The sequence below is a fragment of the Lycorma delicatula genome, chromosome 1, assembly GCF_047948215.1.
Source record: "Lycorma delicatula isolate Av1 chromosome 1, ASM4794821v1, whole genome shotgun sequence".
NCBI lineage: Eukaryota > Metazoa > Arthropoda > Insecta > Hemiptera > Fulgoridae > Lycorma > Lycorma delicatula.
In genome coordinates this window covers 69663763-69682239 of record NC_134455.1, presented here as the reverse complement: position 1 = coordinate 69682239, position 18477 = coordinate 69663763, and the positions used below count along the sequence as shown (strand labels likewise).

At 37.8% G+C, this 18477-nt stretch overlaps 1 protein-coding gene across 1 annotated transcript in view; it reads right to left on the bottom strand.

Moving 5' to 3' along the window:
• LOC142319204 (uncharacterized) overlaps positions 1-18477 on the bottom strand; it is a 303925-nt gene that overhangs the window by 52379 nt on the left and 233069 nt on the right. Inside the window, exons 3-4 of the mRNA XM_075356219.1 lie at positions 6161-6257; positions 675-899 (exon numbers count right to left, since the gene is read on the bottom strand). Of these exons, the coding sequence (XP_075212334.1) occupies positions 675-899; positions 6161-6257 (322 nt within the window). The remainder of the gene's footprint in view (positions 1-674; positions 900-6160; positions 6258-18477) is intronic.

The following is an 18477-nucleotide window of genomic DNA, read 5'->3' as shown; positions in this document are numbered from 1 at the left end:
TTAAAATATGTTCAGTATTTTGAAGCTTTTCGTTGTAAAAGTTTTTGTTGTTTTAAGTACCCTTAATTCATGAACGTATTGGAAAAAATTTAACAAAATCATGTATAATGAAACACAAACCATCTAATATTTTCAAGGCCATAAAGCCCGCTTTTTTCTTAGTATATAATTAATTTGCGATATAAATGGAATACTAAATTTGTGAGAATAACTACTTAAATAAATAAGAAAATACTACTTGTAAAAGAATAAATACTGCTTGAATAAAAAGTAAATCTGAAATATAAAAAAAAAACACTATACTGTTTGAAATAATTCTGAGATGTAACTGTTTTAACTTTTTTTACATCAATAACGTGGAATTAATAATCTTTCATTACATTATGGAGTTAATAATGTATCTTTTAACGTGGATTAATAACGTGGAAGGAATGTCAATTAAAAAATTAATAATTTATATAAATTTATTACATACAACTGTTTAATCTAATTTAATGACGATTTGACACCAATATGTCGTCATGTCTGTTAAAAAAATTAGCTATATCGCAAAAAACCTTTAAAAAATTCATAAAGTAAAATTTTAAAAATTATAAACATTGTATATATATATATCTTAAAAAAAAGAAAGATAAAAGTGATGTTTACGGATAGAAAAAAAAGGATTAACTTACCTTATATAATATTCCAGCGAGAGACTAATGCTGTCCTCCGGCGAATAATAAATGTTACCAGATCGTTGTTGTTCGTGCAGAGCCAAGGCTTGATCACAACTAACATCGGTATCAGTTGATGACTCTATTTCTGTATTAAGATAAAACTGACGTCTTTTTTGCATCTCAATACTATATAAACCAGGCACCATTTTGTATACCAAACGTTGTAATGTTTTATCTGGCCTAAAAGAAAAAAAAAATAATAATCTGATCACAAATTGCCATAGAAAAAATAGATCGTGACCCAAATATGAAAAATTCATAAAATCGTTAAAATCTAATTTGGAATATCAAAATAGTATAAAAATAAAAATATTTAGGAAAAAAAATCCAGAAAAGTGGTTTAAAAAATGATTATTCATGAAAATATAGAGAATGTAGAGAAAGCGTACAAATAAAAGGAACTACATCAAAAAATAACTTTCCATAAATACAAAAAAATATAAGAGATTAGAATTAAACCTGAAAAGTCTTTTTTCGTATCGGAATATTTATACCAAAACAGTCAAGAAGAGCAATAGACCGATTACAAACAAGAGAAGAAGCTTTTCAGAAAAGTTTTATGATCTAAAAAAGATTAAAAAAAACTTGTAGAATAAAAAATAATTCCGAAATATCCTAAAAAATGTTTATTCGATAAGAAAGAAAAGATAAATGTTTTACGTGCATTTTTTAAATAAGATAACTATATTATTTCTTGAAAATCAGAAGAAACTTAAAAGAACAGCTCTATGAAGAAGAAATCCAATGTAGGAAACTTTTTTAACTTAAAAATAAAAAAGAATTAGGTTTCCAAGCTAAATCAAAACCGAGAATTAATATCCAATGGTCGAAAGAAAGAAAGAAACAGTACAGCAAAATGATAAACGAATATTTAGGCAAAATAAAAACTGTAATGAGGTCATAGAGTAATCAAACCGAAAAAAATAACATCAACATATTTCATTTCAAAAATTAACAATATTCAAGAAGTGTTTTTTTTTTTTTTTTTAATTTCATACAGAAACGAAATCTTATTTGAATATACGATGACGACTATTTAAAATATTATTTTTTAATATAATATCAGAATCGGAAGAATTTATTAACAAATATTTTAACAAAATTATTAAGAAAAAAAAATTTAGTACCTAGATTTCAACTGCAACAATTTTGGAGAATACTTTTGTTATTAATAATAAAAATAAATTAGAAAATAAAATACGTTCAAATCCTAATAAAGGTTGTTACTATTATTCGGATTTGAATACTAAAATCATGAATACCGGTGTTCTTTGACGGTTAGGTTTCAATTAACATCTCAGGAATGGTCGGCTTGAGTTTGTTCAAGACTAGACATTTATCGGTATAGTTACATTACAATGTAAAAAGTCTCTCAATGTAAAGAGTTTAATAATTGATGCGACTATAATAAAAGTATTTAAAAAAAGTTCAAAAACCGTTTTACAAATATTTTCGCTAAAACTTTTTAAAATTAAACTTAGACAGCCATTTTCATTGTTAAATAATCATCGTTGGTAGAAACAATAGGCAAAAAAAAAATAAATATAATAATTATTTAATAGACTGTACATACGAAACACTATAAAACGACTACTGGAAATGTTATTTTAGACGTTTGTTTCAACATGTGGTTTGTTGTTAAATGGTTTCATTTAAATATCCAATTCAGACAACCCATTAAGACCTTTAATGCGTACTTCTTATATAGGTTGGATAAACAATATTCATCTCAAGAAAGTTAAAAGACAGCGTGAATTTTAAAGTTATATTTACTTAAGTATTTTGTGTCTGTTGACGACTGATTGTTTAATAACCGAAATGGCCATTAAAATAAATATTTTAATTTCATAGGAAAATTTGTTTAATATTGCTTTATCTATAAATACCAAGATTAAAATTATTAGTTACAAATAAATGTGAGAATCAAATAAATTAAACTGCAGGGAATTAAATAAAATAAAATGTAATAAGAATCAAACATGCCGTATTAAGTATAAATAAAGAGAGTACGCCCACGCTATCGGCGGCCTCAACCAGGAGGTCGCCCCGACGAAGTTGCTGCACACTACGCACTCCAATAGAACCCTCACGCGGCTTAACAAACAGCTTCAAGGAGGCAACAGTCGCACGAGAGTCAGCCTGGGGATCGCCCGACGACGGCTTAGCCGGCCGGACAAAAACAACATTTCCAGAAACGGAAGGCGGACGCAATATTCAACGGGGGCGGACTAGGGGGACGACAAACAGCCGAAGCAAAGTCAACGGGACAAGAGATAGCGCGGAAAATAGCCCCTTCAACGACAGTAGAAAGCCGGTCCTGTTCCACCAAACGACCCTCCAAAAAAGCCTTCCCGGAAGCACACTCAAGAATGGCATCAGAAAAATCGCGCAAAAGCCCCTCAAACTCCTGCAAGGTACCGCCCCGGTCACGAGCACCTCGACGCCGAACCCATTCACCCATGGCCGCATGACAACCGCGCAACAAGGACAATCCGCGATCCAACGACCCAGGGGAGCCTACCGGCTCAGAAGGCTCCGAAACAGGAACAACAGAAGGAACAGCGGGAACAGCAGGAGGAACAACAACAGAACCAGCGGACGGAGGAGGAACCAACGGAGGAAAATCAGACACACCAGGGCGGGAACGTAAAGTAGACCGCAAAGCGGACGGAGAACACCGACGGGAACCCCTAGCCAGACGATCAGACGTCCCAGAAGAACCCGGCGCAGACAAGGAAGAAGGCTCAACAGTAGACTCAAGATCGGCGGGGGCATGCACCACCGCAGAGGTAACAACGGGTTCCACCTCCTCAACATCGGATTCAGAGCCAGAACCCCCACCACGCGAACGGAGTGGTCCAGAGGGGGGGGGGCGCAAAAGCACACTCAAGTCGTCTCGAACCACAACAAGATGAAGAAGAAGGGTCAAAGGCAAAGGAACCCGCAACCGGCACAGAAGGAGAAGGCGACACAACAGACGAAAGGACAGGACCAGAAACGTAGCGTTGACGAAGAAGCCGACAACGCCCCTCGAACTCATCTAAGAGTCGCCCATAGTCCCCTAAAAACCCACCAGCCGCAGGCTCGGAGGAACCGTCAGAGCAAAAGGCCATACCATAAAACAAACAAAAAACACACACCAACACACACAACCAAGAGAAGACAAAACAAGGAAGAAAAAGAAAGAACAAACAACAAACTGTAACAACAAACCGAAGTAAACAAAAACAAAACCAAAAGTAAACAAAGTAACTAGGCAAACAAGCCTTAGCAACCAAAGAAAAAAAATAAAGAAACAATATTAAAATATTAAAAAAATGCAACAACAAAAAAAAACACAAGAAACACACAAACAAACAAGAAATAGTAGTCAAAAAAAAGGGAAGCCAAGCCCAATGGGTTAGGCCAAAAACCAAACCACAAAACCCGTAAGAAATTAACACCAGCCACCCAAAAACAACAAAACACACAACACTAACAAAACACAACACTAAACGAACACAAAAAACACAAAAACCGGCGCGAAAAAACTCCCCGCAAAGTATGCAAAAGAAAGAAAAACAGACGCACTAACGGAGAGCACAACTAGCGCGCGACCACCATTAAGAGAGTCATCTCTTTTTTTATATACTCTCTTTATTTTATATAAATAAATAAATATATATATATATATATATATATATATATATATATTATATTATTATATTTAGATTATTATTAAATTCAATATTTCAATATTCAATATTTATATTATTATTAAATAAATTTTATATACATATATATATATATATATATATATATAAAATCAAAATCAATTCTTATAGTTTTAAACCAATTTGTAAATGCCATTTTTTATAGGTTTAGCTTTACTGTTCATTTTTGAAAAAAAAGGATTTACTAAATAAAGACATTTCACAATCTTTAAATAACAATTGTATTTACATTTTTATTTTACAAACAAATCAAGAAATAGATACTATTAATCATTGTTTATTAATTAACGTTTTCATTCATCTATTTTAATACAAATTTTGAAGCATGTACTGATGAAAATTATGAAAGTTTCATAATAGTAATCGAAAAGACCATACACAATTTTAAATAGTTTTTTTGAGCGATTTATACTGGATGAAATAGGTCCCAGAACTGTACCGCTAGTAATTTTTAAGATATCCTACGTAAAACTCAAAATTTCGGTATCAAAAAACAACCTTTTCTTAGATTTGTAGCGCAATAGCTTTCTTAAATGACTAATAAACGCGGAAGATTTAATAACAAAACTTGTAGAGAATTTAATTCTGATAATATTAGGGTAAATAGAACTAATAAAAAGTAAATAAAAGCTTTTCAAAATCGGTTTTTTATTGAAACAAAACAGACAAAAAATTGACAGAAAATCTATACCCAAGAAACATTATTTAAAAAAAAAAAATTACATGAAATGATAAACGGTAACAAAATAACAAACCTTTGTTTAATATATATATTTATACAGTACAAGTATACAGTATATATATATATATATATATATATATATATATATATATATATATTATATACGTACTGTATCTGTATATAGGCACCATATAAAATTTTGAGGCTCGAATTTCTCCAAAATTGGCCAATCAATTTCATTGAAATTTAGATATCTTGTAATAGTGTATCTGAAGTTGCACATGTATAAATTTGATGGAAATTGGTCGAGTCGTTCTTGAGTTAAACTCAATTTATTTTAGCTAGAAAAATTTGCTGGGGCAAACCTAGAAGCGTGGTTTATTATGATGCAGCAAGTTGAAACGTTGATGTTTCTTTATCTGCGGTATTTATTGTTATCAATATTAGAGCAAATTAACAAAATAATTAGCTATTAAAACCAAATTAATTAACGAAAAGTCGGTCTTTTTCTACTTTTTAAGTTTTCAAAATTATGTAAATTCGGTTTTTATCATTCACGTTTGAAGTTTCTTTATTTATTTTTATTAATTTTCAATTAATTACTTTCAGCGAACAACTTCACAGAAGAGAGATAAAGAATTTTATATTTTTCTTTTTTTATAAAGGAAAAAAAAATCTGTAAAATAATATAACTCTCGGCGTTACCATCGTTCGAACTTAGAATTAAATTAAGGAGTTTGTCCTCTAAAGCGTATCTAGTTTACCATTTCACTTAGCAATAAAGACGCATTCAGTACACATAAAATAAAATTGACAGTAATTATTAATACAATTATTATAAATAATGAAGGATCTTTTTAGGTAAAGAGAATTGAGTGAATTTTATTCTTTGAGCACAGGATCAATTACTGTGTATTCATGCTATCCATACATGAATATATATATATATATATACAGTAAACTCAAACAATGCAAAATATTTTGAGTAAATTAAAAATAAATATGTTAAAGAAAATAGTATGAATTTATTTAAATATAGTACTTACCGAATACTAAGCAGTGGCTCTGCCTTATGTAACTGTACATCGCAGATCGGGCAGAATTTATTGGTTTCCAGGTACTTAACAATGCATGACTTGCAAACTAAAAAAAAGTAAATATAATTAATTAAATATTCAACATCAAAAAAATAGGACATGCGCGCACACACACACATACAAACATCAATTAATTACGATTACGTTATTAATTATAACGAAGTATAATTAATGTCCCTATGCGTACTGGACATCGGGATCAAACCAGCATTTGCCCTTTTGCTCTACGCGAGGTTTCTGTCCTCGCTGAGCTGGCCTTAGGACACCTGCGTTATCATTTGACAGATGTACCGCCCCAGTCAAACTCCCCGCCTGGCTGTGTCCTCGAATCGGATCACGCGAGGGAGTGTTTGCCAGTCGGACACGCTCGGTAATAACGCAGGCTCGAGGTACCCGACGGACCTGGGGAGGACCGCCGTTTTCCCCCGGAACGCTGCGCCAACCCGGTCGGCCGCCAGCAACCCTCAGACGCTTGGCGCGAGAACACCGTTCCGCCTGGGTGGAATGCCCTCAACGGACGCGCTTTCCGCCTGTCCGAGTAAGTAAGGAAACGATGAAAGTAGTGGTATTTCACCGTCGAACGGGAAGGTTTTACCCGACGCCACCTCCCACTTTGCTACACCTCTCATGTCTCCTTACAGTGCCAACTAGAGTCAAGCTCAACAGGGTCTTCTTTCCCCGCTAATTTTTCCAAGCCCGTTGTGGTTTCGCTAGATAGTGGATAGGGACAGCGAGAATCTCGTTAATCCATTCATGCGCGTCACTAATTGGATGACGAGGCATTTGGCTAGTTAGATGTTAGTACTGCCAACAATGCCCCTAAATGGGTGAGATATGAAGGTAAATAGAATTCCCCCGAAGGGTGTAGTAGATGACTCTCAACCCGCATCCACAATATGACGGGACAAAGGGATCCCCGATCCACTGCCCGAGCAAAACACTGCCCCCACTAGTCAAACACCAATAACGAGAATGCCAGTCAAGGCACCGGCCATTCGTCCCCGTGGTACCCAATCTCCGGCTTGGGTCGGCCGTAGACTCTCTTAATAGGGGAAAATAACAAATAAACGTAAAAACAAACATAAAAATAAGCGTAACAAATAAGAATAAATAAGCACAAACAAGCAAAAAAAAAAAAAAATCCGAAAAGCAAACCAAGAGTAATAACAACAGTCTAAATGCGCCCGGGCAATCGCTATAGAGGAGCGAAGCACCCGAGTCACAACCGCCTCAACCTCAGAAGCATCACCCAAACCGAGTGACGAAAGGTTGCGGAGCGTGAACCTGATTAAACCCCCACGGGCCCCAATAACAACAGGCAGCACCTGCACAGATGAAACACCAAAAGCCGACGCAACCGCTGGCAAGATGGAAGAATACTTTGCCACCTTCTCCCTGGCGCCGTCCCGAAGCGGGGAACCCTGCTCGTACCGAATAGTGACGTCCACCACAAAGGTCTTCCCCAGTGCTTTAACAATCAGGTCAGGCCGCAAAGTGGCGGACCCACAGGAAAACAACTGTTCACGGGCAAAAGGATGACCAGCAGCCCGCACCGCCCCCTCAATGGAGTCAACGACTCCATCGTGGCGGCGAATACGGGCACCACGCCTGGCAGGACACTCCCCAAGGACATGGGCCAAGGTCTCATTGGCGGAGCAGCAACGCCGACAAACGACGTCCTCAGACGGATTCAGACGTCGCAAAAAACAGCGGGTGGGAAACACGTTGCATCTCATCTTCAACAGATCAATCTCCTCACGATTACCTTTAAAGGCGTGGATTCCACGCCCCTGAGATTTCTGTTCCGCCCAACCAGAAAACGCGGCAACTCTCCTAGCACGCTTCCACCTATCGAGGTCGCCCACGGAGACGGGCCAAGAGAGCCCCATGGTTTGAGCCATAGCAGCAAACCTGGGCAGGGCAGGCTCAAGCAAGACACGCCGAACCACCTCATCGGTAGTGTCCCGCAGCAGGCAAAAGGCGTTAAGGCTCGACGCCCGAAGCAGGTCCGCCAGGCGAGGAACACCCAACCCGCCGTCAAGGCGCCGCGCATAAAGGAAGAAGCGCAAACCGGAAGATGGAAAAAGTGTTTGACAAATCGTCAAATAACAATATCCAGCGCCCGCAATTTATTAGATGACAGAGGCTGAAGCGTGAACCAGTGGTAAAATCCCGGCAAGACATAATAGATAAGAAGATCAAGCTTCTGGCGGGGCTTCAATGGAAGACGCGAAACCCGCTCACATGCCTGGACGACAACCTGGATTGCACGAGGACCAGATGTTCCATGCGCAAGAGAGAAGAAGGCACCCGAATAGCGCACCTCCTCCTCAGCAGACACATTCCTAAGCCCCCGACCACCAACGGAAACGGCAAGAGGAACGTCGACCCAGGATTTACCCTGCCGACGAACATCAAAAGCAAAGCTCTTAGAGGGGGACAACTCCAAACCAACGAGGCTCAAAAACGACGAAGCCTCGTCAAGAAGTCCCTGAAGGGAAAGCGGGTCGGGAGCCAGCAAAACCAGGTCGTCCGCAAAAGCAAGAACAGGCAACGAAACGCCGTCCGCCCGAAACGATCCACCCATAGACTCCAACCGGCGGAGCAAAACATCCAACACGAGGTTAAACAACAGGGGGGAAAGGGGGTCCCCCTGTTTAACCCCACGTCTCAAAAACAGGTTAAACCCACCACAGTCCTGAAAGGAAATATGCGTCTCGCGATACATCTCTCTCACAGCCAACAAGATGGGAAAAGGAACACCCTGGGAGCGCAAGACCTCAAAAATAGCAGCGTGCGAGACACTGTCAAAGGCTTTGCTGACATCAAGAACGGCGGAGCAAAGGCGACTCCCCTTGCCCACCGACAGAGCACGCTGCATAAGATGGAAATTAATAAAACAGCCGTTCCCAGGGACGAAACCACGCTGTGAGGAGCAAAGCGAGACGCAAGACCGAAGTTTCCCTTCAAGAACACCACTATAAAGGCGGGCCAGGAAATTGCCCACAGTAATTGGCCGCCAATTGACTCCAGAAGAAAGGTCCCTACCCTCCTTGGGGATCAGTCTGGTGGAACAGCGACGCCAGGCAGACGGGTAATACTCGGTGTAAAGGAGTAAATTAAAAAGCCCCGCCAGAACGTCGTTTAGTCCGGTAACTCCTAGCAACATCTCCCGACGAAGACCGTCCGGACCCGGGGCACCCCGCTTCTTGGACCGCTTAAGCCGGGCACGAACTTCGCCCGACGTCACTGGAATGCAAAGAGAAGAACGAGTAGGAGGGGGCAAAGAAAGACGGCAAGGCCCGGGGGATCCCCACAGAGACCGATACACCGACGCCACTGAAGCCGCAGGGGGGCGTGCAACAGGACCAGGCAACAGATCACCAAGCAGGTCCCGGCGAACAAGATCCGCAAGCTTTCGAACCCTTATCGAACCTTATCAGAACCCCGTGAACGTGGAACGGAATGCCGAAAATTCCGACGGGGTTGAACGACAGGATGATCAGCACGGAAACGAGCAATCAGGTCCCCCATAAGGCGCCCCACAAACTCATCAATCCAGCCAGGAGGGGGTATAGCAACGGCACCCCACATAACCTCTAGGTCAACCGCAAGGGGGTGAACGTGCTCAAGGGATAACCAGAAGTCACGCGGACAGCCAGACCAACCGGCACGAGGAGAAGGATCGGGAGGGGCGGCAACCCCATCGGAGGGAGGCCGCAAGGGGGGAATAACACCACTCCTGCGTAGAAGGGCAACCTTGTCCCTAACCTGCTTGGGGGACTTGCCGGGAAGAGCAGGCAACAGGTCAGAAGTGTACCGACGCCCAACCGCAGCGTCGCGAAAAATTCAACTAATACGGACGTTTCATCGTCAGTCCAGACACCACGGCCAGCATGTCGACCCGAGGATGGAAGGGAGTGCCGCTCAGCCAACCGAATGGAAGGGTGACAATGACGCACATGCTGCGTGAGGCCTCGAGAACTTCCAAAGGCCCGCGAACAGTGAGCACACTGATGAAGCAACTCAACTGAAGAGGGCCCAGGGCACTTGCTATGATGACAAGTGGCAGCATGGGGACGGGAGAACCCCTTACCACACCGCCGGCAAGTAAACTCGATTACTACATCGGAATGAAACAACCCGTGATGGCGAAAAAGATCCCCCGGTCTGGCAAACCAACCCGTACAAAGGGTACAGGACCCAGCAACCCACGGAATAAAATAGGGGACCGGACGAGTGGGAGAGACGGCAGGAAAATTACCGGCCATAATCCGTACGCTTAACACGCACCTCTAAGGCCCGCTGGTAAGCCGGACACTCCCGGCTGGTGACCGCATGTTGCAAAGACCTACCAAACCGCGAGCAGACTGGGCAAGGTAAAGATTCCGCACGAGAAGTACAGGCCTTCAAGTCATGGGGCCCACCACAGTGCCGCAAACCTCAGGCTCTCGACAATACTTCGAATCGTGACCGTACCCTTGCCAACGAAAACAGCTAGTAACGTCACCATAGTCTCTGACCCTGCAGCAGCTCCAATCAATAAAGAGCCGGTCACGAAGCCGCAGCCAGTTACGAACCACGGGGGAACACTCCCCCAACCAATGGGTCTCACCGGCACGAGAATTACCCACCTTCAGTACCTTAAAACCAGCGTTAAATTCGTCGCGAGAGGGTCGACCGGGCTCGTTCTGGGAGAACATACACTCTAAAACCTCCGTCCGAGAAAGATCGACGGGAACATCATAAATCATCACTTTCGGTTTTAGAGGGCGGGGACGCGAGAGGACCAAACCTTCGTCTTGCAAGGCCGCACAATCAACAATCTTATCAAGACCTGCCTTATCAGCGGCCTCAATCAAAACGTCACCCCGCGGAAGCTGGCGCAAACTACGCACCCCGATGGCCCCTTCTCGTGGCTTAACAACCTTCTTCAACGAGGCGACCGTCGCGCGAGAGGCAACACGAGGATCTGTAGACGAAGGTCGGGCTGGCCGGACAAAAGCAACATTTTCGGAAACGGTTGGAGGACGCAGAATAGAAGTGGACGGAACATTAAGCGGAGGGGGACTTGGAGGACGACGGACAGCGGAAGCAAAATCCGAAGGAGGAGAGCTCGAGAGAACCCGAGCAACAGCATCGTCCACAACGGAGGCGAGCCGGCCCTGATCCATCAGCCGGCCTTCTAAAAAGGCCTTACCAGCAGCACACTCAATAATCGCGTCATTAAAGTCCCGCAGGAGACCCTCGAAATCCTGCACAGTGCCACCGCGGTCACGAGCTCCTCTACGTCGGACCCAGTCGCCCATAGCCGCATGACAGCTCCGCAGAAGAGACAACCCACGTTCCAAAGAAGTAGGACACTGTTCGGGCCCAGAGGGCTCAGAAGGAGGGACAACCGAAGGAGCAGCAGCAGGGACAACAGGAGGAATAGAGGAATCTGAAGAAGGAGAAGACACAGGAGGAAACTCAGCTATATCGGGACGTGCACGAACAGTCGACCGCAAAACGGGCGGAGAGCGCCGACGGGTACCCCGAGTTGAACGATCAGCACCAGGAGGCAACGAAGAGGGCCCAACAGAGGGGGCAGAAGTATGCGGAACATGGACATCCGCAGCAGTCACAACGGGACAAACTTCCTCGACATCTGACTCGGAGCCCGAGCCACCACCACGCAGTGGGAGAGGAACAGGAGAACGAAGGGATGAAGCCGAAGAAGAACCGGAAACCAACTCAAATGGCAAAGGGGGGAACCAGAAAAGAAACGCCGCAGATAACCACAGCGTCCCCCAAATCCCTCCAAAAGTCCTCCAGGTTATTTTGGAGGTTTTTAAAGTTTTAAGATCGTTTTCTACTTCTTTAAACCGGCTAGTTTTATTATTTCTACTGTTATAAAAGTTAAGTATTTGTTTTGTTAATCTGTTTTCACTCATTCTATATATAAATGGTCAAAAAATTGTAATCTTCTTCTCCGGATGGTGTTTTATTTATTTTTTTAAATCTTTGTTTCAAATTTTGGTCTATAAATTCCATCCTGATAATCAACTCCACATATGTTTCTTAAAATTCTTTTTTCTGTTTCAAAAACGTCTTTATCTGAAAACTTTTGCAAACAGTCCGCGGTATATAACCCTACCGAAGAATAACTGTTTTTTAATGTCTTTGTTTAGCATTATACGAAAGAGATTTTTTATTATATAAATTTCGTGTTTAATTGAACACCGTTTTCTGCGTTCGCTCTTTTAGCGCTTCCTTTTCTAGAACGTTATTACTTCCCCGAGATATTTAAATTTTGATACTCTTGTAATTTCCTGATTTTCAACAATTCTTAGTGTTTGTAATTTATTTTTTTTATCGTTGGAGAACCATATTATTTTTTTCGAAAGAAATTTGTAAGCCTATTTTATTAGCGCATTTTTATTAATAAACACTTTTTATTTTAATTAAATTATCAGTACGTTTCCAATCAGAAGTGTACCTTAATAAATAAATAATAAGCGATAAGCTGGATAATTAAGTATAGGTTTCTGGTATAACTCGACGATAACAAACTTTATTCATATCAAAAAAATGATATATCTAATCCGGAGAAACATAAAGTAAAAGTTAAAATAATAAACAGGAAAAATTAACAATTTTTTTTTTTTAACACAAAAGTTTACAATTATTTTAAATTGTGCTTTTTGAATATTAAAACCATAGTAATGGCTTGGTAAACACTTATACAAACGAAAATTTTATACGCGTATATAAACGCATGCGGCAGTCATTTATGAATTTTACAAGAATATATTCTAACACAAAGAATAAGTAAAAAAATAAAAATATACAATATGTTAATGAAGTTTGGGAACCCTTAAATAACTTTTCATACAAAAATTAAATTTATCAGTCTCCTATTACGAAAAGATCTATTTTTTAGTGTAAGACCAACACATTCGAAGCACCCAAGGGGTGCATGCATCCATCATGGAAATAAAAACATTTTAAATGAAAAATAAAAAAAACAGGCTACGACAACTCTAATAAAAATGGCGGTAATTTATTTAATTTATTTATTAGTTTAAAGAGAGTTTTTCAAAAGTAGTCTACAAAGTCTCTTAAATAATCGGTCAAAAGTAAAATAATAAATATATAAATAATAAATATTCAATTGTGTTAATTTGGGGACAAATCAAAAGTTACGTAGCATCGAAAATACTTTTAAAATATCTGATGTTAAAAATTTATGCTTAAAGGCTACCGATAAAACGGGCCAGCAGGAATGGAAAAACTGTAAACTGATACTCATGAACCAAATTATTGGAAATTGAATAATTGACAACTTCATAACTCTTACACGAAGTAACATTAAACAATTTTAATGAATAAAATACTCATGGGTTATCAGATGTGCCGAAAAAGATAAGACATATTTATCGATAATTTAACATGTCTTAATTTATTTAGATTTAAAATATATATGTATAATTTTTATAAAATATAACAGCTCGTGGTTACTGATTATTAACGTCGCATAGTTCCTTTTATAAGCATTAGCATTTACAATAGATACTTGTGAATCGGCCACTGGAAGATTCTTACGCGCAGTTTGTTTACTTCAACTCTATAAGCTAACTGAATTAGATATAGATAGCATTTCATCACAATATAGAAGTAAAGTAATACGGATTTCTCAGATCTGAGAATCAGAAATAGACATCTATTAATGATTAAAGAATTCATATTTCCCGTTCTTACATTTTTAATTCAATTATCGTATTATATTGTCACGGCTCGATCAGAATATTGAGAGACTGACAAATGAAAATGTTTATATAATTACAATTTATTGGTTTAAAAAAATACGTTAAACAAGACAAATATATAACAATGGCAACAGTTATAATAATTGTAAACGACAATCATAAAACAACTAGTAAAGAATAGTACAGTAATTATAACCACAGTAATAATCAGAATAATAGTAATAATAATAACAGTCAATAAAAAAATCTCGCAATAATAATTAGAATAATGGCAATAATAACAACAGTAAATAATAATAATATGAAATGTCAATAAAAACAAATAATCATAAATGTCAATAATAATAAACAGAGATTACATCAAAACATAATTTAAGGCACTCGTCACGTTTTATTCACAGGTAGATAAATAGAATGGAAACGCAGAATTCAGGCCCATTGACAAAAGACATTAGCATGACCGCTAGTCCTAACACTTTTAACCACTAATCTTGTATTAACAACGATTGATAAGACAAGAATAAAGTTCTTCCACTGCATATACCTTTACTGTTTACAAATAAAACTACCCTAACATTTTACTAATGAAATTTAGTACATTATCTCTTTCACTTATAGTGTTACAGTAACTCACTGAACCATTTCTTGTTTTCGTGTACCAGGATTACTTGTGACGTCACCTTAATTGCGCCGACTTATTTCACTTTGAAATTCGCTCCTTCACTGACTTCCTCGCAGAATAATCTCGCTGATTGAGGTGTCACAAACTGATTTGCAGAATTCACATCTGCAGATTCTCCTCACGTAACTGATTTTTAAGTGGTCTTCCCCGGAGTATTTATACTCCTATCTTCTTTACCTGCCGGACCGGACCCAACTGGAAGCATGAGAATGATCGACCGTCATCTCATTTTCTCATGAAATTCCAAACCTTGGTTCGGTAACTCTTCTCACGGAACGAGATGTATTTAGTGTGTCAGTAGGCAGTATTACAAAGGACTATTGTTATACGGACCTGTTACCTTTACTGAAAGAGTTCCTTTTAGCCCCTTTCTGGATTCATCCCATTATTATATTTTCTACTACTTTCTTCTTACTTGGCAGGAATCCGTTACTCAAGTCCGCTATACCGTTCTTCTTACAATATCTCTGCTATTTAATAATAAATTCGAAAATAAAATCTTCTCCAATTTGAGTACTTGTTGTTACATGTCATCACTTCTGTACCGTTGTTACCACACGATATATTTTCAAATAAGAGTAAAACAATGTAAAAAAAGTATCCCATTTTCTATTCTATTATGATATTTGGCTACTTGCCACATACTTTATAGATTGCATATATACTCCTGTTTATGGATCTACAAAACGATGCAGGGTTATAATATCTAAGAAACAATACGATGAATTTTAACCTGTGTCCCCTTCCCATTTATTGGATACCACAACACAGTCGGATCATGCTCGTTATCTATTAATTGGTAGCAAGTTACAGTAATCTGTTTACAATTCCAACGAAAAAAAAAACGCTTTAGTATTTCCAATCGATGTCATCATTAAAGTACTGTTTGTTGAGACCTAACAATAATTGAAAATTTGATGAAAAAAGTGGAAATATTACAGATGGATATTGCCGACTAATCTTAAATACAATCAAAATGTCGCAATGTACTCTTCTCATGTATTCATGTATACAAGATAATAGTATTATAGTCCTAATAACCATTACCTGCATCACTGTACCGAACATTAAATTATTATAAATTAATCATGAAATTTCTTCTTTTTTTTTGGTAATCCAACAAATATTAACTGCTTTTGATGGCTAATCACCATAATCACTATCACACCGTTTATTTATGTTAAAAAACTGTATTGGACACCACATGACTTCCTTGTACGCCTATTAAATTTCATATTCACTTTTTTTTTTAAATGAAAACTACATGAAATTATATTTCATTAATAACTTCTAATGTTTTTTTTTCTATTGTTATTATTGAATTATTATTTATCGTAACAATTTTTTAACATGAGAAATTAATAATTATTAATAAATCAATAAATTTAAATTTAAAAAAAAAGTTAAAAAAAGGATATGAAATCTTATTCGAACCGATGGGCCTTCCCCTCTTAAGATCCAAATTGCAATCAAAAGGGAAGTGCACAACTAGATGTTACAACAGTCACATCCAAAATTTCAACATTCTACGGCTAATCGTTTTTGAGTTGTGCAAAGTAGATATGTACATATGTTCGTACAGACGTCAAGCCGAAAGTAGTAAAAATGGATTCTGGAATGGTCAAAATTGGATATTTCCGTTAAAATCTGAAAACCGACATTTTTCGCAATCTTTTACTCGCAATACTTCTTTTACTTCGAACAAGGAAGTAAAAAACTGTAGATTTTCTATAATAATTAAATTTTCATTAACATTACAAATTTTTTTTTAAAAAAACTTTTCCACTCACTGCAAAAATATTTTGCTATTTCTACATAGAAAAATTGCCAATTTGGTTATATAGTTGTGGAAGTCCGAAATTTTTTACATCAAAATTTCTGTTTTTTTAGTGCTCTTTAAATTAATGTGCCACATAACATTTCTAAAATAGGCTTCCATGAGAACACTGGAAGCTCTTATGGAGCTTCCAAGCAACTTCCATATATTATACCAGCATATTCCAAGCAACTTCCAATGTTTGGAATATGATGGTCTCATACTTAAAAAAACATATCATTTCAAGGTTCGAACATTTACTAAATCTTATTTTTATACATATATAAATATATATATATATATATATATATAGTAATTCAGGAAAACTGTACAAAACGCTGAACATGTTCTACTGATGAAAATAAAGAAGAAAGTTTATTATATAAACAAAGGTTCGGAAACGCTTCGTTAGCGAGTGTAGCCTGTAGACTTCGGCCAAATTCAGGCTGACGTAAGGCTTCTGTAATATTAAGCCAAATTGTAATTCTTGAGACCCAAATTAAGGGGTGGTTTTATGTGAAATCTGTGGTTTTGTACGAAAATTGAAAGAAATATATCAGAACCGTATTTTTAGTCGTTTTCGAGATATCTGGGTATAAAAAAAAACTGGGGTCGAAAACCACACTATTTTATGTTTGGTATAAAATAACTTTGTTATATTAGTACATATTTATCAAAATTGTTTTGTGAATACCATATAAATTTTAAAACAAACTTTGTAGAGAATTTGATTCTGAGTAAAATGTTGCGAATTAAGTCCACAGAAACAGGAATTTTGAATTTTATTAAAACAAAACATACCAAAATGTAACAGATTTTAATATGGAATTTAATAAAACAAAATTTTCAAGAAATTACAGCAAAATCACTCGCTACTGAAGCGTTCCCGAACCATATTTATGTGAACCTTCTTCTTTATTTTCACTAGTAGAAAGTTTGTTATGGCTTTCGTGAATCCCCCAATATATTATATTAAAAATCATAAACTTATAACATTATAAAAAATGAATTTTTTGGATTAGAAACAAGATACCGGTAATCGAAACTGTGATTTCCCAACCGATGATTTGAAAAATAAAGTAATTCTAAATTAAATCGTAACCTGAGTTGCAAAATTAGTCTTTTCACAGCATTGTTCTACAATACATCTATGTCATACAATTATGATATAATGAACTACAATGGATCAGTATATTATACAGAAGCTGAGAAATAAATATAAGCAACTGATTTAATACGTGACTTACTAACGTAGGAAAGAGCAGTCCAGACAAACTTAATGATACCTCTTATTGGTAAAAAGGGAAATGTATTACAATCGTGAAAAAGAAGTAAAAGCTGATGAAGATGAAGAAGAAACAGAAAATGGAATGTAATAAAAATTACTCTTTTTATTATTAGATTTTGCAAAGGTATAAAATAAATTAAATACGAAAAAATTATAAAACGGATCCAATATAATATATACCTCGAATACAATAAGTAAAGACTGATTATATATTTTTTTTTTATTATACAAAAAAATAAATACTAATAACACTGCTAATAAATAACCTTGAAGGACGGATGGTTTATTTAGATGGTCACGGTGAACTACAAACTAAATAGCGACTGAAAAAGACTTGAGAGAGAAATGCAATGATGAATTGTATCTTAACATCCAATTACTTGTATAAAGGGAGTAGCCGGCAAACAGCGGGACAAAAACTAAACCGAACAGAAAGCTATTTCTTGGACAGCGGGTGTTGTGGGGTTAAGGAAGGGGGAAAGGGGAGAGAGAGAATCGGTCGGTTGGTGTAGTGAGAGGGAAGGCCTTGGGTCGATACGAGATGTGCCGAGCATATTGAGCAGTACGGGTACTAATAGTAATAGTAGAGCCGCTGGCAGTGTCACAGCCCTTTCACCCGTTCTCTCACACTCCAAATCATCTTGTTCTTTCCCTCTTTATCTTTGCTCTTCTCGTACAACACCCGATACATCTTTCTGCTACAGACCCGTCCTATTGTGGGATTCGTAACAT